The following is a 25,939-nucleotide window of genomic DNA, read 5'->3' on the forward strand; positions in this document are numbered from 1 at the left end:
AAAAACACTGAAGGATCCATTCTTGTTGAGGAAATGGAGAAGTATTGCATTTTTAGCCTTTTTATTCAAAGGAAATGGATAAAATATCCCCATTAGACTTCAAAATCTTGAATGTAAATTGTTATCTAGTAGTAAACTTTTCAAAGTAATTTGAGCCGGGTACAGTGGTGCACACCTGTAATCCCAGTGATTCAGGAGGCTGAGGCAAGAGGATAGCAAGTTCAAGGCCAACCTCAGCAACTTAGATGCTCTAGTGAGACCCTTTCTCAAAATTAAAAAAGGGCTGGGTTGTGGCTCAGTGGTAAAGACCCTCTGGGTTCAATCCCTAGTACCAAAAAGAAAGAAAGAAAGAAATGTAATTTGATTCTTTATGTATTCTTTTTAACAGACAATTATAGGAGATTTTCAGAAGGAGCAGAAAAAATTTGTCGAGGAACAGCACACAAAGAAGTCTGGTACAGTATAGTTTTATCTTAAATACCTGTTATGTGCTGGAATGATACTAAGGCTATGATATTTATTTATTTATTTATTTATTTATTTATTAAAGTTGTTTTTAACTCAGAAGGGCACCGCTTCCCCCTCTGCTTTTTTTTAAAAAGAGAGAGAGAGAATTTTTTAATAGTTTTCGGTGGACACAACATCTTTATTTTATTTTTATGTGGTGCTGAGGATTGAACCCATCGCCCCGCGCATGCCAGGCGAGTGCGTTACCGCTTGAGCCACATCCTGGGCCCCAGGCTATGATATTTAAAAAAAATGTGTATGAGGGCTGGGGTTGTGGCTCAGCGGTAGAGCACTTGCCTAGCATGTGTAAGGCACTGGGTTCGATCCTCAGTACCACATATAAATAAATAAAATAAATGAAATAAATGTCCATCAACAACTTAAAAAAAATGTTTTTTTAAACGTGTATGAGGCTGGGGATGTAGCTCAGTGGTAAAATGTGTGTTCCATTCCAGCATTAAAAAAAAAAGTGTATGTAACAGCCCCCATCCTTCGGATTGCACAAAGAGTAGTGGGGAAGACATACTGATAAACATTTGCGGTTTAAAGAAAGGGAGTAAATTGTTCCCAGTGACTGGGACAGTGTGTGAGGTCAAGCCTGTAACAGCCCCTCTAGGGAGTTGGCTCTGAAAGGGCAAGTAAGCTTTCATTGCTCATTTCATACCACATGCCCAGCGCAGTGAACACTGTGTACCTAAAGGGCACTTATTAAATCTTGGTGCCCTTCCTGTTTTCTTTAAAAGAAATGGAGTGGCTTTCTGGGGGAGCCAGGACACCTGCAAGTGACATCACTATGAAAAGTCTTGGGGTTTCTTTACTGACAAATGCCTGCTTAAATGTTTGCAATTATAAGGACTCAAAAATGCCTACTTTTACCATTTGATGATATGCATACCTAAAACCAACCTCCTGTATTTGAATTTGGCAAAAGTAGCATAGATTCAGTTTGAGCTGTGCCATAGTTCAGCCAATGATAAGTTCCCACCAGGTATTATTGTGCCTAGGTGAATTCAAAAGTATGAAGCAGGGGCTGGGGCTGTAGCTCAGTGGTAGAGCACTTGCCTAGCATGTCTGAGGCACTGTTCAAACATCAGTACTACATTAAAATAATTAAAAGAAGAATAAAGTTTTTTAAATGTGATAGATATTGTATCTATCTACAACTAAAAATATATATTAAAAAAAACTTTAAAAAATGTGAAGCAGCCAGGCACTATGGCACACACCTATAATCCCAGCAGCTCGGGAAGCTGAAGCAGGAGGTTCTCGAATTCAAAGCCAGCTTCAGCAAAAGTGAGGCCTAAGCAACTCCGTGACACCCTGTCTCTAAATAAAATACAAAATAGGGCTGGGTATGGGGCTCAGTGGTCAAGTGCCCCTGAGTTCAATCCCTAGTACCCAAAAAGAAAAAGAAAAAGAAATTAAAAAGTGTGAAGTAGCTGGGGGCACAGTGGCACACACCTATAATCCCTGGGATTGGTCAAGAGACTGAGGCAGGAGGATCATAAGTTCAAAGCCAGTCTCAGCAGTTTAGCAAGGGCCTAATGAATTTAGCAAGACCCTGTCCTAAATAAAACATAAAAAGGGCTGAGGATGTGGCTCATTGGTTAAATGCCCTTGGGTTCAATCCCTAGGACAAAAAAAAAAAAATGTGAAGAGCTCTTTTGGACAAACTATACAAGTTAGCATAATTTTGTGATTAAATGGAAGCAATAAAGCTGATCTGGTGGGCTGCTTGCTGTAGGTGCCTCTGCGTTAGGAATTGTGAGGGAGTGGGACTGAAAAACTTGGAGACGATTTCAGTTTTGAGGTACCCATTAGACATCCTGGTGAGAGGAAGGGGGTACAGAGGCAGAGAAGGGAACACAGGTGGTTTATCTGGAGAAAATGTAGTCCCTTAGTTGCACTAGCCACCTTTTTTAGTGCTCAATAACCACACATGGTTAATGACTTCCTTTTTATTATTATTATTATTATTTTAAAATTTATTTATTTACTTATTCATTTATTTTTGGTACTAGAGTTTTAACCCAGGGGCACTTTACCACTGAGCCCTTTTTATTTTATTTTTTAAATTTTAAGATAGGGTCTTGGGCTGGGGATGTAGCTGAAGTGGTAACGTGCTCGCCTGGCATGCATGGGGCACTGGGTTTGATCCTCAGCACCACATAAAATAAAATAAAGATGTTGTGTCCACCAAAAACTGAAAAATAAATATTAAAAAAATTTCTCTCTCTCTCTCTCAAAAAAAAAAAAAAAAAAAGATAGGGTCTCACTAAATTGGTAAGGCTGGTCTTGAATTAAGATCTTCTTGTCTCAGCCTCTCAAGTCACTAGAATTACAAGCATGCACCACCCCAACCAGCAGAAGACTAATGACTTCTGTGTAGACCCTGCACATCTAGAACATTTCCATCATTATAGAAAGTCATGTTCATCACTTCAGCTTTAAATAAATTATCTGGTTCCTGTAGTCATTTGCTCCTGTCTAAAGCATAGAACAGAATTCAGTGTAGTGATACAGATTAATAGTCAAGTCACATAAAAATAGATGAGCTCCTCCATAAGAGTATGTCAAGCATAAAGGGAGATGAGAAGATTCACAGTATTTAGGGAACAGAGGAATGGAAGAATTGACAGCTATCCGGTGCCTGCTAAGTAACAGACATTTTGTATACAGCATCTCATTTAATAAAAGATGCAGTCAGCAAAATTAGAAATTTGCTGAAAGTCACAAAGTGACAAAACTGAAATCTACTATTAAAGCCAATGCCCAAGGGGCTGGAGTTGTGGCTCAGTGGAGTAGCGCTTGCCTAGCATGTGTGAGGCACTGGGGTCGATTCTCAGCACCACATATAAATAAATAAAATAAAGGTCCATCAACAACTAAAAAATATTTTTTTTAAAAAAAAGCAGTGCCCAACCAGGCATGATGGTGTGCACACCTGTAATCTGAGTGACTGAAAGAGGATAAGACAGGAAGATTGCAAGTTCAAGGCCAGCCTTAGGAACTTAGCCAGACTCTGTCGCAAAATTAAAAGGGCTAGGGATACAGCTTAGTGGCAAAGTGCCCCTAGATTGAGTCGATAGTACTGCCCCCCTCACAAAAAACAATCCCCGGAGCTAGGGGTGTAGCTTAGTGATTGAATGCATGCTTAGCATGCATAGAGTCCTGGGTCTGATTGCCCAGCACTACAAAAAATAATTCCAATGCCCATTTACCCAAGAGAGAAGACCCCTAGGCAAGACAAATAATGGAAGCCCAGAGGGGGAGAATTTCCAGGAATAGGCTGAGAGGTGCAGTTACAGTGACCATGAAAAAAGGCACCATGCAGGGCTGGCAGGTAGCTCAGTGATAGAGTACTTGTCTAGCATGGGAAAAGCCCTGGGTTCTGTCCCCAGCACCACCAACAAAAAGCACTGGGGGGGGGGGGTGTTTCTCCTGCATTTGTTCTCATGGTCATAGCACCCAGGGAAGTACTTTCCTTATCAATTTGCAGATAAGGAAACCTGCTATAGAAAAAAAAGAATTAAGAAGTATCCTTAGGAGTTTAGGTAACCAGGAGGTTATTGGCCACCCTACAAAGAGCAATTTCAGAAGAATCAGGGGTGGGAGGGGAAGTCTTCTTCATACCCAATAACTTGGGCCTTGGGAGGGACCTCATCTGAAGATAAGCAGTGCTGGGAGAGGTGACCCAAGGTAAAGAACTTAAAATGGGGGCTGGGGATGTGGCTCAAGCAGTAGCGCACTCGCCTGGCATGCGTGCGGCCCGGGTTCGATCCTCAGCACCACATACCAACAGATGTTGTGTCTGCCGAAAACTAAAAAATAAATATTAAAAATTCTCTCTCTCTCTCCCCCTCTCCCCCTCCCCCTCTCCCTCTCCCTCTCCCTCCTCTCTCACTCTCTCTAAAAAAAAATGTATTAAAATGGGCACCAAATGTTTATAGTAAAGTGTGTGGGGAAAAAGTGTCTTGGGGTGCTGTACTCTAATTTTTTTCTCTAAAGTATGAAAATATGTTTATATTATCTTAAAATGTAGCCATGTGTGGTGGTGCACACCAGTAATTCCCAGAGGCCTGGGAGGTTGAGGCAGGAGGATTGTGAGTTAAAGCCAGCCTCAACAATATAGTGAGGCCCTGAACAATTTAACAAGACCCTGTCTCTAAGTAAAGTATAAAAAGGGCTGGGAATGTGGCTTCATTGTTAAGTGCCCCTGGGTTCAAACCCTGGTACCAAAAAAATTAGCAGAATGTATCACATTCCACGACTAAACACTCAGGATCACTCCAGGTGAACTGGGCTACACAAAATAACCACACAGAGACAGAGATACCTTTTTCTTTGGGTCCTCTGACCGCTCCTCTGACCTTAGGGGTCTGCAGAAAGAGAGTGAGAGAGAGCACATGCTGAACCCTTTTATTGGGGAGAAGCCATTCAAATGAAGCAAGGGGTCAGATTTCAGTCAGCAGATTGACTAACATCTAGGAAGGCCACACCCAAAGGCAGAGCAAGAGAAGAGGACATACAAAGGGAGTTTCCATGGAGCATTCTATCCCGAACAGGGCAAAGGGCTAGGATTACAAAAGAATAAGTGAGTGTAGCTCACCCCTAGGGGTATGCCTACTCAGAAGACTGGCCTTGCTATCTGAGCAGGGGGAAAAGATCATGGCACTACTGCACCAGAGTACAGTGATCTTTCAGATCTCCATGATGCATCAGGACTGGAAAGTGTGGTAACTCAATGTGGCTCCCCACAATAATTGCTACCATTTGCTGGTTTAGGATGAACCAAAGAAAGAACTATGTGCTTATCTCTCCAGCCATCCGTGTGTCCATCCATACTTACGCATAACTTTTCTCATACTTGGTACACGATAAGGATGTGCCTTCCGTTTGACTATTGCAATAAAAGGGTTATTTCTACAAAAATATTCCAAGACAGTATTCATTCTCCCAAGAGCCCGTCATGATCACCCCTTGGTCTTCAGAAGCTCTTTTGAAGTATCTGCTAGGTCACCAGACTTATGTTTCCTTCAGCTATCGCTGCCCTAACTGCCGGGTCCTCTTTGTTGGTGGCTTTGTGGTAATGCAGGCAGTTTTCTCCAGAGTCACTTTTCTGACTGTGCATTTTGCAAAATTTACCCTCCCCCCACTTTTTTTTTTCTAAATAAAAGCTCACCTTTTTTATTGAACAGCTACAGTAGGGGTTTAGTAAAGCCCCTTCTTTAATAAAGAAGGATCATCAGACCAGATTCCTTCTTTACTTCTGCTTGCTTCTGCCCAGAAGGGCAGCAGCAGCAGCAGAAGGGCGGGACCTCCTGTTGCTGCAGCACCAGCTGCTGGAGCAGGTCTGCCAGCCCCCGCATTGCAGACGAGGCTCCTGATGTTGACATTGGCCAGAGTCTTTGCAAACAAGCCAGGCTGAAAAGGTTCAATATTTATAGCAGCTGCTTTAATGAGGGCTTTGAGCGATCCTCCATGACGGTCACCTCATTGGAGTGCAGAATGAGGGCAGAGTAGAAGCAGGCACTCCAGCGCACAATTGCCTTTTCACCTTGAAATGGATTTCCCTGGGTCTGACATGTGTCACGCAATTGGTAGTGCTAGAATCTGATACCCGCTGGAGGGGTGATGTGGAATTTGTGCTCTAAGCACTTCCCATCCTAGTCTTGTTGTTGGGGGCTGCTGAATGCAGAGTATTAAAGACTCCCCCCCAACACCTGGTCTCCCAATTCCACACCATTCCCTCTTTCCCCTCGCCCCACTCCTGGCTTCTTTGTAGTGTATAGTGACCTTCTCCAGCTGCACACTGCTCAGGTGGGAAAAAAGCGTCCCCCTCATTGCTTTCCTCTCCACTCTGAATACCCCACCCCATCCATCATGAACCTCCTTCTCCTCTAGTCTAAGACAGGGCTCCCAGGTCACCTTATGGACCGGGTGCAGTGGCACACATCTGCAATCCCAGCAGCTTGGCAGGCTGAGACAGGAAGATCACAAGTTCAAAGCCAGCCTCAGCAATGGCAAAGTACTAACCAACTCAATGAGAACCTGTCTCTAAATAAAATATAAAATGGGGATGGGGCTCAGTGGTTAAATACCCCTGAGTTCAATTCCTGGTACCCCCCCCTACACACACACACACACACAAAAAAAAATACCAGGTCACCTTAGGGAACACACCCAGGAAACCTTAGAGGACACACTTCTCCAGGGGATTGTCATTTGTTGTCTGACATGAAATTTACAGAGCTGAATTCTAATCATCTCTATTTTGTAGGCCCCAAAACACTTGGGCTGCATTTGTGTCATTTGGGTATTCCCAGTGTTTAGGTTCTAACTGCTCATTGAGGATTTGATCCAGGCCTATTATTTATTGCCTTTGATTTGTCTTTTAATTTTTATTTACATTCACTCCCCAAAACCCTTTCTCATTCCCAGTCACATATCTTTTTTTAAAATTTTTGTTAGTTGTAGATGGATACAATATCTTTATTTTTATTTATTTTATGTGATGCCAAGGATAGAACCCAGAGCCGCATGAGTGTGAGGCAAGCGCTCTACCACTGAGCTACAATCCCAGCCCCCCAGTCACATATCTTGCTTTGGTTTTGGTTTTGATTTTGAGATGGGGTTTTTCCAAGTTCCCCAGGCTGGCCTCAAACTCCTGGATCCTCCTTCCTCAGCCTCCTGAGTAGCTGGGACAACAGGTATGCACTACCCTGTCCTTACCTGATCACTCACTTAGAACCAATCCTCATCACCTTTTGTCATAAATCAGTTACAGTAACTTCCTAAAAATCTTTTTGTTTGAAAAATTATTTCAATTTACAGAAAGGTTGCAATAATAAAAATAATGCAAAGAACACCCAATTGCCAGTACCTAGAACATTAAAGTTTTGTTCATTTGTGTAGTATCTCCTCGCTCTTGCTGTGTCTGTGTGTCTTTTTTTTCCTGATCCATTCAGTATGCACTTCCAAAGAACCTAGGCTTCTTCTCTTTCATAATTATAGTATAGTTAATGGCATTAGGAAACTTAACATTCGTATAATGCTTTATCATTTATCCATTAATTTTGTCAGTTGACCCAGTGACAGCCTTTATAACATTTCCCCCAAGTACAGAATCTAATCAAGGACAAGATATTGGACATGTTACTTAACTTCCTTTAATATGGAACATTCCAGTAGCCTTTCTTTTTCTTTTATGACATTAATGTTTTTGAAGAATACTCCTCTTCCTCCTTTTACATTCAGGCTTTGTCTGATGCTTCCTCATCATTAGATTCATATTATGAATTCTTGGCCAGTATATCATGTAGGTGGTGGTGTATCCTCAGGATATCACATCTGGAGGTCTACAGTGTTGTTCTCCCACCTTGTTGATGACGTTGATTTTGATCACCTAGTTAAGGTATTATCCAGTTTCTCCATCGTATATTCAAGTAGAGTTATTTTTTACCAAATTCATAAAGTTTTACCAAATGCATCAAATTCATAAATTAAGTCTGGATATTACAATGAATGTTCATGTCTGGGAACTTATTGCTAAATTGCCATTTTAAGTAATCATGTAGAAACTTTCTCATTCTTTGAAACCATAGATTACAGTGGAACCATTATAACCTATTTTATTATCCTTTCTTCTTTGCCATTAAAAACTATACAGAAGCAGCTGTGCCACCATGGGTCGACAGTAATGATGAAGAAACAATTCAACAACAAATCTTGGCCTTATCCGCTGTAAGTTTCTTGAGATATCCTGAATATAAAGTACTTACTTCCTATCCTTGTACATCTCTGTAGATATTATTGTCCTTAACTGAATTTTTTCTTCTGTAGTTTTTCTTAAACATTTTGAGATGTTAGAAATGTCCACATCAACTGTTATTGTTATTTTTTATTAACTTTCTAGATTTGGGCTTTTTAGTTGTTGTTGGGCCATGCTTGGGATTGAATCCAGGGCTACTACATGCTAGATAAGTGCTCTGCTACTGAACTACATTGTCAGCCCTTCTTACTTTCAATTAGTTTATCCTTAAGGTTTTTTTTTCATAATGTAAAAGTATAGCCTATTATGTGAAAATTCTTTCAGCCTTAAAAGGACACTTTTGGCCAGGTATGGTGGCACATGCCTATAATCCCAGTGACTTGGGAGACGGTGACTAGAAAACTGATACAGGAGGATCCCAAGTTTAAGACCAGCCTCAAAGACTTAATGAGACCCTATCTCAAAATAAAAAGTAATTTAGGCCAGATGCTGTGGTGCACACCTGTAATCCGAGCATCTTGGGAAGCTGAGGCAAGAGGATCACGAATTCAAAGCCAGCCTTGGCAATTTAGAAAGGGCCATAAGCAAGACCTTGTCTCAAAATAAAAATTAATAAGGGCTGGGGATGTAGCTCAGTGGTTAAATACCCCTGGGTTCAATCCCCAACTAAAAAAAAAGATTGCTGGGCCAGTGGTACAGGCCTGTAATCCCAGCAGCTTGGGAGGCTGAGACAGGAGAATCATGAGTTCAAAGCCAGCCTCAGCAACTTTGAGGCGCTAAGCAACTCATTAGGAACCTGTCTCTAAATAAAATATAAAATAGGGCTGCGGAGTCAGTGATCAAATGCCCCTGAGTTCAATCCCTGGGTATTAAAAGTAAAAAAGGTTGGTTTATAACAGGTCAAGGAAAAGTTGAGGGGAGCCAGTTATTCTCTTCTCCTCTCTCTGTTGTGTGCATCCTAGCACAATGCCTTTGGCATCAGAAACTTGCATAAGGAAGGCTGGGGGTGTAGCTCAGTGGTAGAGCATGTGCCTAGCATGCTCAAGGCCCTGTGTTTGATCACCAGCACCAAAAATTTTAAATAAAAAGAAATTAGCAAGAGGCACCAGGTGTCCAGGAGTGATCTGTTGAAAGGATTGTGTGAAAAAGTTAGAAGCAACTAACTTTCAAGTTCATAATCCTAAGGTGGCAGGATCTTGCTGTGTCACCATCCCTGTGGGTAGTATCCCACCCTGTGGCAGTGTTCATCTTGCAGAGTCAAGTGATTGTTCTGGATTAAAGTGTCCAGAAAACCTACATGATGTGTAAGATAGCACACTGAGTTTGAAACTCTGCTAAAGCAGAACTGTACCTGGGAGGGGCAGACTTGGAGTTCTGGCTGTGCCCCTCAATAGACCACATGCCTGACCTTGGACAGGCCATTTTTGCTTCCCTGACCCTTTTTCCTCATGTGTAAAATAAGAATAGAGGTGTTTGCTTCCTGGAATCCTTAGCAAATAGGCCAGAATAGTGGGTAAGTATTGAGCAATAATTTGTACCCACTCTGAGAAGAACCACTGTCTCCCTTACTGGTTAAAAAGGGCTGGAAATTAAAAAAAATAAATGAAAACATTTTCTAAAGAAAGAAAGAAAGGGCTATAGATATAGCTCAGTTGGTAGAGTGCTTGCCTTGTATGCACAAGAAGGTTCAATCCCCAGCACCACACAAAAAAAGAACGAAAGAAAAAGGGTTGGGGGTGTAGCTCAAAAGTGATAGGCAAGCGCCTAACACTTTTCTGGGATGTGTGAGGCCCTGGGTTTGATCCACAGCACTGCAAAAAAGAAAAAAGAAATGAGATGGGTTGTGGACTTCACTTTTCCCACATGACCACACGGCTCACTGACTCTTCAACTTTGGGTTAGAATGTTTCTAAGAGGATTTACACTCATTTTTCACATACCTAATGGTGCCCACTAAAACAAACGTGTGTCTGTATGATTTCAAAATATGTGCTTTCAGCCAGTCACATGATTGAATTGCCTGGCCTCCCAAGAGGCTCTCTCCAGGTGAGTGTTAAAAAATCCATGAAAGGATCTGTTGTTCTCTAGTCTCTCTTAAGTGGGTAGGTCAGTGATAGCTTAGTGGACTTTGTGGCTGAAGGCTCTAGGTAGAATTCAATACTTGTCCAATCTATGAACATTGTGACCTATTAATTGCAGTTTGTGGTCCCCCCCCCATGTTTTTCTCCCTTTTCATCAAAGGACAAGAGGAATTTCCTTCGCGACCCTCCAGCTGGTGTGCAATTTAATTTCGACTTTGACCAGATGTACCCCGTTGCCCTGGTCATGCTCCAAGAGGACGAGTTACTGAGCAAGATGAGATTCGCCCTGGTTCCTAAACTGTAAGCACTGTTCCCAAGCTGGAGTGGCACTGCTCACACAGCTCTGACTTCCATTTCCTGATGGCCATGGTTATGTGCACAGTGACAGGGAAGAATCATCAAAGAGAGGGCCAGGATAGTCTCAAGACTATCCACCCATAAAAATGGGCCCTGCAGCCCTTCATAGTTCCCAGCTGGCAGGGTGCCATCGACTCCAAACCCAGGACCGACTTGGCAGGAAGTTTGTGGTGAGGATAGGATGTGCTCTTCTCCCAGTTAGAAGGTGGAACACATTTTCTTTCAGAAACAACAAATATTCCTGTGTCTCCTCAAATAAAAGTCAGGTCTACAGAGTTCATTAAGACCATTGCCATTTTAGAACAGGCTCCTGCCTTTTTTCAAGCCGAGGATGGTCTCTATTCAGGTTCTGCTCTCCAGCAGCTGTGTTTTGTTCTTGTTCTTGTAGTCTTTCCTCCACCCGAAGGCCTTTCCCCACTCAGAAAATCCCTGCTGTCCCTTTAGCTCCATCATAAATAAGCATGTGCTCTCAGACCTGGCTTTGCCAGCAGGGGGCACCCTTCTCCTCTGCTGCTTCCTTTGGCTTTTGTGTTCCTTTCCTCATCCTTTTCTAGTTCATTTCCTTGTGTTGAATTTGTTGTGTGCATTTGTTGGGTTTTTTTGTTTGTTTGTTTGTTTGGATTTTTGTTTTTGTTTTTGGTATCAGAAATTAAACCCAGGGGCACTTAATCACTGAGCCATATCTCCAGCCCTTTTTTATTTTTTATTTTGAGACAGGGTCTCGCTAAATTGCTTAGGGCCTCACTAAGTTGCTGAAGCTAACTTTGAACTTGTGATTTTCCTGTCTCAGTCTCCCGTGCCACTGAGATTTCAGGCATGCTCCACCACACCAGGTTTCTGTCATGTTTAATAATACTGGGTTTTTTGTTGTTTGTTTGTTTGTTTGTTTGTTTTGAGAATACTTGGGATTGAACCCAGGGGTGCTCTACCACTGAGCAACACCTCCAGCTCTTTTCATTTTTTAAGACAGGAAGACAGGATATCACTAAGTTGCTGAGCCTGGCCTTGAACTTGCACTCTTCCTACTTCAGTCTCCTGAGTAGGTGGCATCACAGGCACTTTTAGCACTCTTACTCTTGTTCTTGGATACATGATCTTCCTCTTCCCTGAGACATGGATTATAATTTTCTTGACATACATTTTTTTTTCCTATGTGGATTGTTTGGTTTTTTGTTTCTTTGGCACTGAGGATTGAACCCTGGGGTACTTAACCACTGAGCCATATCCCCAGCCCTTTTTTATATTTTATTTAGAGACAGGGTCTTGCTGAGTTGCTAAGTGCCTCACTAAGTTGCTGAGGCTGACCTTGCACTTGTGATCCTCTTGCCTCAGCCTCCCAAACCGCTGGGATTACAGGCATGCACCACCACGCCTACCTCCTATGTGGTTTTCTCAGAATCTCTTTGTTTATTTTGGGCTCTGTTGTTTGTGTCGCAGGCCCTGCTTACCCATTCTTCTGCAGTAATGGTGCTGTGCTTAAAGGGTACTTGGACACTCCATGTTGGGACAGGCCTTTTGGATTGTGGTAGCTCAGTAGCTATAACAGAGTAGCTTCCCATATGCAACCAGAGATATGAAAGATCATGCTCCATATGTGTAATAAGAATTGTAATGCATTCCACTGTCATGTATAAATTAAAAAAAAAAAGAGTAGCTTCCCCATAGAAGTCTCCTCAGCCTCCTGGCTGGCTATAGATAGGAAACAGAAAAGGCCTGGCATCTCCCACCCAATAAACGGGCCTGCTTCTCTCTGGCTGCACACCCCCACTTCTGCAGGCAGCCCGGCGCAGCTTTCTCTGGTCAACAAAGTAGGTTACTATTTGCCTGTTGACTTTTCAGCTTCCACCGTCCCTCGCTCTCCTGTTCTCGTCGTCCTTGTGGGATTAATCTGTTTAATTCCTTTTCTGTTATTTCCGTGGCATTTTCCGAGGGAGTTGAGATGAGCACATGTTTGTTTTGCTATGTTTAGCTGGCCACATAGGGATTTTGACAAATATTGCCTAGCCTTTGGGTCCACACAGGAGCACAGGTCTTTGTCTCTATGAAAGCACCTCTTTTGAAATGATCTTCCAGACGTGAAAAACCAGTTATATAGAATCCCTTCTTTCTGTTTTTTTTTCTTTATAGTGAAACTCTTCTCTCCACAATTATTAACATATTGGTGGTAAATTTCTACAGCTTTACCTACCCTCCCCAAAGAAAAACATGTTTTTTTTAAATTTGTCAATTGTCCTTTATTTTATATATTTATTTTTATGCGGTGCTGAGAATCTAACCCAGTGCCTCACATATGCTAGGCAAGCGCTCTGCCACTGAGCCCCAGCCCCCAAAAACATGTTTTATGGCTAAAATTTCATTACAAATCTCATCTATAGATCTGTCTAAAAATAGCTCCTTTTAAAAGTCAATGATATAAAGAAAATGTACCATCTAATTTTTTAAAAATATTTCTTTTAGTTGTAGATAGACACAATACCTTTATTTTACTTATTTTTTTATATGGTGCTGAGAATCAAACCCAGGACCTCACACATGCCAGGCAAGTGCTCCACTGAGCCACAACTTCAGCCCCCATCTAATGTTTCATTGCATATGCTCATAAAACTTTAGAAATTTGCTTTTGGGGGCCGGGGGGGGGCTTTTTTTGTGGTTCTGGGGATTGAATCCAGGGCTTCTATCACCAAAGTATATGCCCAGCCCTTTTCTAATTTTATTTTGAGACAAGGTCTTGCTGTGTTGCCCAGGCTGGCCTTGAACTTGCAATACTCTTGCCTCAGACCCCCCAAGTAGCTGGCATTACAGGCATGTGCCACTGCGCCCAGCAGGCGTTGACTTTTTTAAAATTTTTATTTTGTTTATCATTACGTGGTGCTGAGGATCGAACCCAGTGCCTCACATGTGTGAGGCAAGCACTCTACCACTGAGCCACAACCCCAGCCCCAGGCATTGACTTTTAAACCCTTTATATATATAATGTGTGTATGAGTGCCTATCTGTTTGAAGCTCTTTCATCTTATAATTTGAGATCATGCCTAGTCTGTATAACTGCCTCCGAGGGAAGAGTAGCAAGGCTGTGGGGTCCAGGTGGGCTTCATGACCTTTAGACTCCATTAACCTCAGGATCATTCAAATCACTCTGGGCCATGTGCTGGGCTCCCTGCCATAACTCATGTCAAGTATCATCAAGTGCTGAATTGGTGGGACCTATAGCCCAAGGTACTTAGGGCAGGAATATCCACAATTTTGGTTCTTGACTATTTTGGATCCTCTCTGCTGATAATTTTTTTCTTTGTTTATGGTACTGGGGATTGAACCCAAGAGTACTCCACCACCAAGCCCCTTTGTAGTTTTTATTTTGAAACAGGGTGTCACTAAGTTGCCCAGGCTTGCCTTGAACTTGTGATCCTCATGCCTCAGACTTCAAGTTGCTGGGATTAAAGACATGCCTGGCTGAATGGTTGTTTTTGTTAATCTGAAGAGCAAACAGTGCCCATGAGTCACCATGGAGACATAAGTACACCCACGGTTCATGTTGGGTATTTCATGGAGCTTAGAATTAAGAGGGATTTAGGCAACCCACTACCTCCTGGGAAGGGCCAGTTCACTTTTGTATGGTTCCAATGTTATATGGTTTAAGATCCTGGAGCTTGTCAGGTTAAACAGGCCCAATGCTTAGTTCCTCGGGGGTCTTCTTTTGGAGTGGGGGTATCAGGGATTGAACTCAGGGGCACTTGACTACTGAGCCACATCTCCAGTCCTATTTTGTGTTTTATTTAGAGACAGGGTCTTGTTGAGTTGCTTAAGGCCTCGTTAAGTTGCTGAGGCTGGCTTTGAACTCGTGATCCTCCTGCCTCAGCCTCTCGAGTCACAGGGATTACAGGTGTGTGCCATCACACCCAGCCCCTCTCTTTACCTCTGTATCCTCCTTACTATATAGGTGATTTACCTCCAAATACCATTGTTGATTTTTTTTGTTGTTATTGTTTTGTTTTTAGGGGTATTTTTGCTACTAGGGATTGAACCCAGAGGTGCTTTACCACTGAGTCACATCCCCAGCCCTTCTTCTTTTTGAGACAGTTGCTTAGGGCCTCATTAAGTTGCTGAGGCTGGCCTCAAACTTGCAATTCCCCTGCCTTAGCTTCTATAGTTGCTGGGATTACAGGCGTGTGCCACCACTCCAGCTCTAGATACCTTTTGAATTGTCAGTGTCCCCATTAAAATGAATTCTCAGGAGTGAATATGATGTTTCCTATTTGCAGAAGACTTCTCTTGTGCAATTTTTAATGTAGGTGAAGATTTCATTACCTCTCCCCACACCCTGCCCCTGCTTTGGTTCTGAGGATTAAGGAACACTTTACTACTGAGCTACACCCCAACCCTTTTATTTTTTTATTTTCAGACAGGATCTCTTTCAGTTGCCTGGGCTGACCTCATACTTGTGATCCTCCTGCCTCAGCCTTGTGAGTTGCTGGGATTACAGGTCTGTACCACTGTGCCTGCTTCATTAGCTCTTTTGGAAGCTGTAATATACTGTTGCTTGCTCAGTTAAACTTGCGGTCAGCTATAACCAGTTATAAACTGCTGGTAAGCCAGCTCTCCATTTTGCAGAACTATTTCCAAAAGATGTTATGAGAAAAAGAGAGTTGTGAGCCAGGCACTGTGGTACATGCCTGTCGTCCTAGCTGCTCAAAAGATTGAGGCAGTTTGATGGCTTAAAGTTTAAGGCCAGCTTGGGCAACATAGTGAGACTAGCCTCTCTTAAAAATAAATGAATAGCCCGGCACAGTGACACATGGCTGTAATCCCAGCGGCTCGGGAGGCTGAGCCAGGAGGATCGCTGAGTTAAAAGTCAGCCTCAGCAAAAGTGAGGCACTAAGCAACTCAGCAAGACCCAGTCTCTAAATAAAATACAAAATAGGACTGGGGATGTCCCTCAGTGGTTGAGTGCTCCTGAGTTCAATCCCTGGTACCAAATAAATAAATAGAACTAGAGATATAGCTCAGTGGTGGAGCACTTGCCTAACATGCATAAGGCCCTGGGTTCAATCACCACACTGCAAAAGAATAACAGAGAAAGAGAAAAAGAGACATGTAACCACATGGGTTCGGGAAATGCTTGGTACATAGTAAGAACTTAATAAGCTGGGCAGGGTGGTGCTTGCTTATAACCCAGTGACTTAGGAGGCTGAGGCAGGAAGATTGAAAGTTCAAGGCCAGCCTGGGCAACTTGGCAAGACCCTGTCTCAAAATAAAAATTAAAAAAGGACTAGGGATGTAACTCAGTGTAAAGTGCCCCTGGGTTCAATTTCCAGTACCAAAAAGAGTTTAACAAGTGAGAGGTTACTATGCCTGTGACTGACTATCTGTGATGGCAGACAACTTGTTTTATCCATCCCTGCATCCCTCCAGCACCTAACATGATGCTTGACACATGTGACACTTCATAAATATTAGTGGAATTCATAAAATAAAAGATGGGCCATATCTTGCAGCAGATTCCATCTTGTTGCCTGGCCTAGCTTGTGTAGATTATTTGCATTTTGTCCCCGACACTAAAAAACTAGTTTCCTGGCCCAGCTCCACCATTCACAGTTGTGATGACCATAATATCATTGCATTTTTTTTTTCAGTGCTGAGGATTGAACTCAGGGTTTGTACATGCTAGGCAAGCACTCTGCCACCGGGCTAAATCCCGCATGTGACCAAGCTTCTATTTTCGCCTTCACCCCCTCCTCTCCTTGGTTCTTACTCCATTCCAGGTCACTCATCATAGGCACTTAGCTTAACCCACTTGGATGCCAACACCCCATGCCAGGCAGTTCTCATATGCAGCCAAGTTTGAGAATCAGCGACAGTTCTTAAGTTGAACTGCACTTCACTCATTTTATCAACCACTTCCCGAAAGGACTGGGGATATAGTTCAGTGATTGAGCATTTGCCTATCATGGGTGAGGCCCTGGGTTTGGTCCCCAGCACCAGGAGCTGGCAAGGGGGGCAGTAAGCTCTGTAATCATCCCCTGCCACATCACTAACTCTTACCAGTTGCTAGTTAATTAGCAAGCTGCCCACCCCTTTCTTTCATAAGGAACAACACCCACAATGCTTTCTTACTGTTTGAAAGCATTTAATCCTCTAGGAAACAGCTAATGATTGGTGGAGTCCTGGCTCTGCTTCCAGTCCCCTGCCTTGGTCACACTGCCTCACAACAATTCTGTTTCCCTCTACCAAGGGCAGTGTTGGTCTCCTTAACCCATTAAGTCCCAAGATTTCAACTCTGTAAATGTTTCAACAGCACAGGTACATTAAAATAGGTTAATATGTGTTGCTCAATTTAAGTTTTTGTACGTGTTGCACACCTGGGACAGTGGGACAGAATAGACTAAAATACCAAGAAGTCAGGCATGATGGGTCATGCCTGTAATCTCAGCAACTTGAAAAGCTGATGCAGGAGAATCATAAGTTCAAGGCAAGCCTTGGCAACTTCGTAAGACCCTGTCTCAAAATAAAATTTAAAAATGAAATGGATGGATGATGTAGCTCAGTAGTAGAACACTTGCCTAGCATGCACTAGGCCCTGGGCTCCATCCCCAGTACCTAAAAAAAAAATGCTGCACTTTCATTGGTGTTATATAACTTGTTTTTTTTTTTTTTTTTTTTTTGCCACTAAGGAGGAGATAGCTGTTCTGTTTATTCTGTTGTTCAGCTTTGAGTTGTAAAGCAAATGAGAATTTCCTTTGAACCACATTCAGATTTAAAAATGCTCCTAAAGAGGGGGAGGGAAGGATAGGATAACATAAAGATGAAGGGAGGATCAGTAACATAGAAACATAGAAGAAGGAGATCAAGAGACAGAGTGGAGGGATAAGGAAGGGAAGGCAATGCAGATGAAGTCTTTCTCTTTTTTTTTTTTTTTGTACCAGGGACTGAATTCAGGGACAGTTGAGCACTGAGCCACATCCCTAGCCCTATTTTGTACTTTATTAGAGACAAGGTCTCACTGCGTTGCTTAGTGTCTCACTAAATTGCTGAGGCCGCTTTGAACTTGCAATCCTCCTGCCTTCGCCTCCGGAGCCGCTGGGATTACAGGTGTCCTCCACCGCGCCCGGCTCAGAATGGAGTCTTAAAAATCATGTTATGTGGGGCTGGAGTTGTGGCTCAGAGGTAGAGTGCTTGCCTAACATGCGTCAGGCACTGGGTTAGATCCTCAGCACCACATTAAAAAAAATAATAATAATGGTATTGGGTCCACCTCCAACTAAAAAATAAAGGTCCATCAACATCTAAAAAAACATGTGTATATATAAATATACATAGGGAATTTCAACTTGTATAGGTAGAGAGAACCAATCAAATATAAATAGATGAGTGAAAGAAAATCTATTAGAATAGAGGAAGGAGAACAGGGGAGGGGAGGAAGTCGGGGGGTCATGAACTGAAATCGAATTCCATGCATGTATGAACTTATCAGGATGAACCCAGATATTATATATAACTATATAAAGCTAATTTCAAATAAAATAAAAATTCTCCTAAAACTCATCTATTCCAGCATCTATGGTGTAACTCAGCGGTAGAGCAGTTGCCAGGCATGCATAAGGCCCTAGCTTCAACTCCTAGTACTGAAAAAAAAAATCATTTATTCAGGTCTCCTCTGCAACAGATAGCCCCTGCATGCACATTCATTCTCACCTGCACCTTTGTCTGTCTTTAAAAGGGTGAAGGAAGAAGTATTTTGGAGGAACTACTTTTACCGCGTCTCCCTGATTAAGCAGTCAGCTCAGCTTACTGCCCTGGCCGCCCAGCAGCAGGCCTCAGGAAAGGAGGAGAAAAGCAACAATAGAGAGAATGATTTGCCTCTGACAGGTATGTTCTGGGGATAAGACTTCAACTCCAGAAAAAGAGAATTACTGTAAAAAAAATTTCTTAGAGATGCTAATGAGCTTGTCATCTTGTATGTACCAGAAATGTTGACATCACTATAGAGAAAAATTCTTTTTCTTTCCAGAGGAAATTTTCATTCTTGTTGCCCTCTCTCTGACCCAGCTCACCCATATCTTCCCCAGGCCTTCCATTACTTTGCTATTCTTGGTGGTTTTTTTTTTTTTCTCTCTCCAACACCAATCATCCTCCCCACATCTCTATTCTTTCCCTTTACCATGTTCTACTTCCTGACCTCCACTGTCATTCAGTCACTCTCCTTCCCTTTGTTTCTCGGACTGTCATTCAACCTTGTTTCCTCTGTATGTGTGGTCTGTGGAGTAGAGCAAAGCTCCATTGTGCCCCAAATTACAAGTGTCCTGCTCCAAGCTCAGTTCTATTCAGTTAAACATTTGATGTTTTCTTCTTGTGACATGTTAGCCCTGGTTGTGAGAGAAAGACTTTTATGATATCAGCAACTATTTGCACCTATTAAATATCTTATACTAATTAAAATAAGGAATGTGGGTGCTGGGGATGTGGCTCAGTGGTACAACACTTGCCTAGCATGCATGAGGCCTTGGGTTTGATTGAGTAATACAAAATAAACTGTAGTTTGTTTGTTTGTTTGTGGTACTGGGAATTGAACCCAGGGCCTTGTGCATGAAAGGCAAGCAGTCTACCAACTGAGCTATATCCTCAGCCCCCAAAAAATGTATTTTGTGCAATATTTTTAATTTTGTATGAGCACCCGCTGTGTATAGGTAGGTACTAATTGCACCTGGACATTCATCCCACAATAAGTGGGGTAATTTTAGTTTGCAGAATTTTAGATGATTAAGGAAAACAGCATGACCTAAGATTAGAGTTGTATAGACTGTTGAAAAGACTCCAAAACTGCATTAGGGTCAGGTAAATATAATAAAGTTCCTCCCCACAGGGTGATTTGTTGTTTGGCCTATAGATGTTAATATTGCATCCCAATGGTCTATCCTTTTTTTTTTAATATTACTTTTACTGAAAAATAACCATTTTGCCAAATACTGCCTGTGTAACAAAATGGACTTAAGACAGTATTTGGTAAAGACTGTCAATCTTTAAGTTTATTAAGATAGAAATACGAGGCCCATGAGAAAAAGAATACTGTGACTGAGTATTGACAACAGGGAAACTTTGCTAAACAACTTCCATTCTCATTATCCTCAAAGATCAGAATTAATTTTGCTAACACTGAAGTCAAAAATTATTCCCTGCTGGAAATTTTTATATAAAGGGCATTCAAGAGCTGGGCACAGTGGTGCATGCCTGTAATCCCAGCAGCTCGGGAAGCTGAGGCAGGAGGATGGTGAGTTGAAAGCCAGCCTCAGCAACAGCGAGGCTCTAAATAAAATACAAAATAGGGCTGGGGATGTGGCTCAGTGGCTGAGTGCCCCCTGAGATAATCCCTGGTACCCCCATCAAAAAAGGGGGGCAATCAATATGGTAACATTAAAATATCCCCAAAAGCAAGAGTTTGAGATGGTTGCTCATGGCTATTTCTTGTAATAACTTAACAAAAAGCTGAAAATATAGAATATCATTTCTGAAAATTATTTAGTATCATTATACTTGTGGATATTTTAGCAGTTATTGTAATATGTATTCAGAACTGAAGCAATTATTCTCTTTTATTCTCGCTTCTTAGAGGCAGTACGGCCCAAAACGCCACCTGTCGTAATCAAATCTCAGCTTAAAACTCAAGAGGTAATACAGTTTTATGTTGTACCTAGTAGTTGATGTCTGAAAATGAAGTAACTGAGTTAACGATCTCTGATACTGCTTAAGACTGCTTAGGAGTGTGGGTCTTATCTGTTTCTAAGATAAGGAGTCCAGTATTTGAATAGTCAAGGACCAACAGCTGACACTAGGTGACTTGCTGGCATAAATCATTCTAGATGTGCTCAGCAGGGATTAGAAGAAATGGTGAGAGTGATCCAGACTGTGAGAACAAATAATAGCCTCGGGTGGTAACTCATTTAGTTACCAAGCAACTGTGCAAGTTAGACTGTTGGAGAGCAGTGGTCACTGTCTTCCAGCTAGCAGAGGAGAGAACAAAAACCAGGCTGTATTCCACTGAGACAACTGTAGGCCAGAATTCTAGCGCATAAATGTCACCGAGGAAATCATTTCAAGAACTCTTGTGTTGCATTTCAGGATGAGGAGGAGATTTCTACTAGCCCAGGCGTTTCTGAGTTTGTCAGTGATGCCTTCGATGCCTGTAACTTAAATCAGGAGGATTTAAGGAAGGAAATGGAGCAACTTGTGCTTGACAAAAAGGAAAATGAGACAGCTGGACTCGAAGGTAAAAAAAAAAAATGAATAAAAAAGAAAGAAACTTGTTCTTTTCCTTAAATCCAACATTGATTGCATAAAAATGTTATCTTTAAGCTGATATACAGCCAGGTATGGTGACATGCAATTGTAATCCCAGATACGTGGCAGAAAAATTGGTTCAAAGGCAGGCAGCCTGGGCAACATAGTAATACCCCATCCCAAAAAAATTATTTATATACATATTATATATATAAATTATATTAATTATATATAATATTATATTGTATATTATTAATGTAATATATAATTAATGTAACAAAGTTATATAATAATATGATTATATATTATGTTAATTATATAATATATAATAATAATATTATATATATATTAAGGGGGCTGATGATGCAGCTCAGTGGTTAAAGCCTCTGGGCTCAATCCTTGGTACCAAAAATACAATGGAAAAACAAGAAACCGAAAGAGAGAGGGAAAGCCAGTATATAAAACTGCAATGTAAATTTGGCATCAAAGTTGATTTTTGGAGGGCTGGGGCTATGGCTCAGTGGTAGAGCACTTGCCTAGCATGTGCAAAGCCCTGGCTTCCATTCCCAGCACCACAAAAAAAAAGAAAAAAATTTGATTCTCAATGGCATTCTGTACCCCTTGTCATCAGGACTTGCTGCCCCAATTCAAGAATTGTAAATAAAGCCAATTAAAATCTGCAGAATAGAGGTTAGGGATATAGCACTTGCCTAGCTTGCATGAAGCTATGCCCAGCACTACAAAAAAGTATATATTTCTGTTCCTACTAGAAGGTAGATGCTAGCAAACATGATCAGACCTTATGTTCCTCTATCTTAAGCACTCCCAAAAGATTTGGGAGTTTGGTTTGATATTAAAGCTCCCCTGGTGAAACCCCCAAGTTCAGGACCAGGCTTGCCAACTTATTTTGGGGGGTGGGGTACTTGGAATTGAACTCAGAGGCACTTGACCACTAAGCCACATCCCCAGCCCTATTTTATTTTTTTTTTAATTTTTTTTAAGAGAGAGTGAGAAAGGAGAGAGAGAGAGAGAGAGAATTTTTTTAATATTTATTTTTTAGTTCTCGGCGGACACAACATCTTTGTTGGTATGTGGTGCTGAGGATCGAACTCGGGCCGCACGCATGCCAGTCGAGCGCGCTACCGCTTGAGCCACATCCCCAGCCCCCCAGCCCTATTTTATATTTTATTTAGAGACAGGGTCTCGCTGAGTTGCTTAGTGCCTCACTTTTGCTGAGTTGACTTTGAATTCGTAGTTCTCCTGCCTCAGTCTCTGGAGACACTGAGATTATAGGCATGTGCCACCCAGCTCACCAACTTATTTTGAACTCTATCTCAAAATAAAAACCAGAAAGGGCTGGAGATGTAGCTCTGTGGTAAAGTGCTCCTCCTGCATTCAATTCCCAGTACCACAAAAAAAAAAAAAAAAAAGATTGAGTTAATCATTATCAAATGAAGAGTTTAGCTGAGTGCAGTGGTGCACACCTATAATCCCAAGTCACTGGCTCACACCGGAGGATGGTAAGTTCAAGACCAGCCTCAGCAACTTAGCAAGACCCTTTCTCAAAATAAAAAATTAAGGGGCTGGGATTGTGGCTCAGCAATAGAGCGCTCGCCTAGCATGGGCGGGACCCGGGTTCGATCCTCAGCACCACATTAAAAAAAATAAATAGGGGCTGGGGATGTGGCTCAAGCGGTAGCGCGCTCGCCTGGCATGCGTGCGGCCCGGGTTCGATCCTCAGCACCACATACAAACAAAGATGTTGTGTCCCCCGAGAACTAAAAAATAAATATTAAAAATTCTCTCTCTCTCTCTCTCTCTCTCTCTCTCTCTCCTCTCTCACTCTCTCTTTAAAAAAAATAAATAAATAAATAAATAAAGGCATTGTGTTGTGTCCATCTACACCTAAAAAAAATATTTAAGAAAAAAAATTAAAAAAAATTAAAAGGACACCAAATGTAGCTCAGTGGTAAAGTGCCCCTGGGTTCCATCTCCAATACCCAAAAGGAAAAAAAAAAAAAAGCAAGTAAACAGTTTCCTGAAACCTTTTTCAGATTTACAGGACATCCAACAAACCAGCAGTTCCCACAGTTGTTCAGAAAAGTGGCCTAGAAAGGTGAACCTGAACCCTATTTGCTTACCATCTCAGAGAAACTCTGAGGACAGAATTGAGAAAGAAGGGTGTAGGGCATGGCCAAGAGAAGTAAGTGGGCAAGTGAAAACCTACACTCCGGAGCCCACCCACTTCCTGTCTGTTTTTTGATAAGAGAAGGGTAGGTTCTGGCCACCACAGAAGGAAGGAGTGCATGAGCCCGTGTGTTGTAGGCAATAGCAAGAGAAAACTTTCCACGGCTTCCTTTAATGGGTAATGACACTAGTAGCAGAGACCCCTGAGGAGGCAAGCAGAGGCTGACATCTTTGTTTCCATATTAATAAATTGTTCTAATTATATTGTTCCTTGATCACTTTAATTTTTTTTCTGAGTGCATAAAGAAGCTTGAGACATTGGGCTGGGGAGCTAGCTCAGTGGTGGGGAGCTTGCCTAGCTTATGTGAGGCCCTTGGGTTCTATCCCCAGAGCCACAAAAATAAATTATCATGGCTAGGACTCGCATAGGTAATTAAAGTTGCCTGAATTGTTACTACCGCCAGCATTGAGTTCAGCAAAAAATCTTTCTTTTCCTTCTCCTTTGTTCCTTGCAGAAGATTCTGCTGATTGGGAAAAGGAGCTGCAACAGGAGCTTCAAGAATATGAAGTGGTGACAGAATCAGAGAAGCGGGATGAAAATTGGGATAAAGAAATAGAGAAGATGCTCCAGGAAGAAAACTAGCTGCCTCCTGAAATTAAAATAATAATAATAATCCTTAACATTCTACAAAGTGACATGAAATTCTAAATGTTAAGCGTTCGCTCGATGAGTCAGAAGGCACAAGAGCGTAACTTTATGAAATTCCAAATTATTCTTTTTTCCAGCTGAAACTTGCCTCCTCTTCTACTTTAAAAAAGTGTATAGAACAGTTATTCTAATAATCAAGAAAAGGGATGTTTTATGGATAGCATTTCTTTAATATAAATTGAATTAGAGATGTTCTTATAGGCAGTAGGGAATATCTTTGCCACAGAAACACAGGTAAAATTTTAGGTTATGTTTTCCACAAGGACAGAAATATAATTTAGTCTTCAGTCGTGGTTTTCAAAACATTCAAATTCCTCATTGCATTTTTGTTGATACATGATGTTAAAGTACTTAATGGATTGATTACTATCAAAATGACCAAATTATACCAAAGAACTTAAGAGGAAGCACTTTCAGGACTATTTCCTTGCTAGGCATTTTCTAAAATTCCATCTGAAAGCCAAAAGGTAAAATAGTGAAGTTGATTTTAATTATATAAACATCACACAATTTGACATTAAGATAAGCTATAGCCTGGCACAGGGGGCACTCCTGTAGTCCCAGCAACTGAGGAGAGCAAGCCAGGAGAACCTCAAGTTTGAGGCCAGCCTGGGCAATGTAGCAATACCCTGTCTCAAAAAATAAAAAGGGCTGGGGATGTAGCTCAGTGATAGACTCTCTAGGCTCTGAGTTTGATCACCAGCAAAGCAATTTTAAAAAAATATCTGGGCATGGTGGGGAGCCCCTGTAATTCCAATTACTTGGGAAACAGATAATAGGGATGCAAGTTTGAAGCCAGCCTGAGCAACTTAGTGAGATCTTCTCTCAACATAAAAAGGACTGGAGGTGTAAGTTCAGTGGTGGAGTGATTGCCTATCATGTGTGAGTCCCTGGGTTCAGTACCCAGAACCAAAACGACAAAAAAACTGTGCAAACGTGTTTGTAAAAAATGTGTCTTTCTGTGGCACTATGGTGCACACCTGAAATTGCAGTGGCTCGACTTGAAAGTCTGAGACAGGAGGATCATAAGTTCAAAGCCAGCCTCAGCAACTTATTGAGACCCTGTCTCAAAAGAAAAAGGTCTGGGAATGTGGCTCAATGATTAAGTATCTCCAGGTACCAAAAAAAAAATTCCCTTGGGCCTCTTCTTAAAAAAAAAAAAAAAAAACTATACCACAAATTTCACTTCATGGTTTTCATAGTTTGTACACAGTGGAGCCTTCTGTCCTCTGTCCTTTTTTGTATTAATCACATTCAGAAGCCCATTCACCTTAACGTCTATTGTTCTTTTAATGGTCACTACATGTACATGTTCTAGCTTTGTCTTAATTAAACTGTCAGTCTTTATGGAATTGTGTTCTTGAGTACGACTCTAGAACTTATTGATTAAAACTTGTATTCTGCTATAGCAGCAGGCACATGTTCGTAGAATACGATTTTTTTAAAGGAGCAAGGTGGTTGAACATTAGGAACTTGCTAAGCATTTGTTTTCCCAAACCTTCTGTATTTTTCAAGCAACCTTTATTTCATAAAGGGGAATAAAATCAAGACATTTCTTTATAAGAAAAACGTACATATTGATATTCGTGGACTCATAAAGCTTAGTCTCTGGTCCTCTGGCAAAGGCATAGGCAATAAGTCAACTGGGAATGGATCTTAAGCATTACCCTTGTGTTTGTAGATGGGCACATGTGAATGAGCCAGGCTGCTTCAGATAGTGTTATTTGGGTTATAGCAATAAACTCATGTATGCTATGAAACATCAGCCTCATTATCAAAAGATTTCCACTTGTTGCCAGGCATGGTGGCACACTCCTGCAAACCCAGCAACTCAGGAGGCTGAGGCAGGAGGATCTCAAGTTCAAAGCCAGCCTTAGCAAAAGTGAGGCCCTAAGTGTCTCTAAATAAAAATACAAAAAACAGGGCTGGGATTGTGGCTCAGTGGTAGAGCACTTGCCTAGCACATGTATGACGCTGGGTTCAATTCTCAGCACCACATATAAATAAATGAATAAATAAAGGTCATAAACATCTAAAAATGTTTTTTAAAATTTTTTT

General features: G+C 41.6%; 1 protein-coding gene across 1 annotated transcript in view; it reads left to right on the top strand.

Moving 5' to 3' along the window:
* Nucleotides 1–25,297, top strand: part of SYAP1 (synapse associated protein 1) — a 32,592-nt gene extending 7,295 nt beyond the window's left edge. The window contains exons 3-9 of the mRNA XM_081278168.1: nt 389–455; nt 8,177–8,250; nt 10,520–10,659; nt 18,431–18,579; nt 20,318–20,376; nt 20,827–20,974; nt 23,688–25,297. Of these exons, the coding sequence (XP_081134294.1) occupies nt 389–455; nt 8,177–8,250; nt 10,520–10,659; nt 18,431–18,579; nt 20,318–20,376; nt 20,827–20,974; nt 23,688–23,815 (765 nt within the window). The 3' untranslated portion in view covers nt 23,816–25,297. The remainder of the gene's footprint in view (nt 1–388; nt 456–8,176; nt 8,251–10,519; nt 10,660–18,430; nt 18,580–20,317; nt 20,377–20,826; nt 20,975–23,687) is intronic.
* The last annotated feature ends 642 nt before the right edge of the window (nt 25,298–25,939 follow it).

The sequence above is a fragment of the Spermophilus citellus genome (assembly GCF_964194105.1).
Source record: "Spermophilus citellus genome assembly, chromosome: X".
NCBI classification, from domain to species: domain Eukaryota; kingdom Metazoa; phylum Chordata; class Mammalia; order Rodentia; family Sciuridae; genus Spermophilus; species Spermophilus citellus.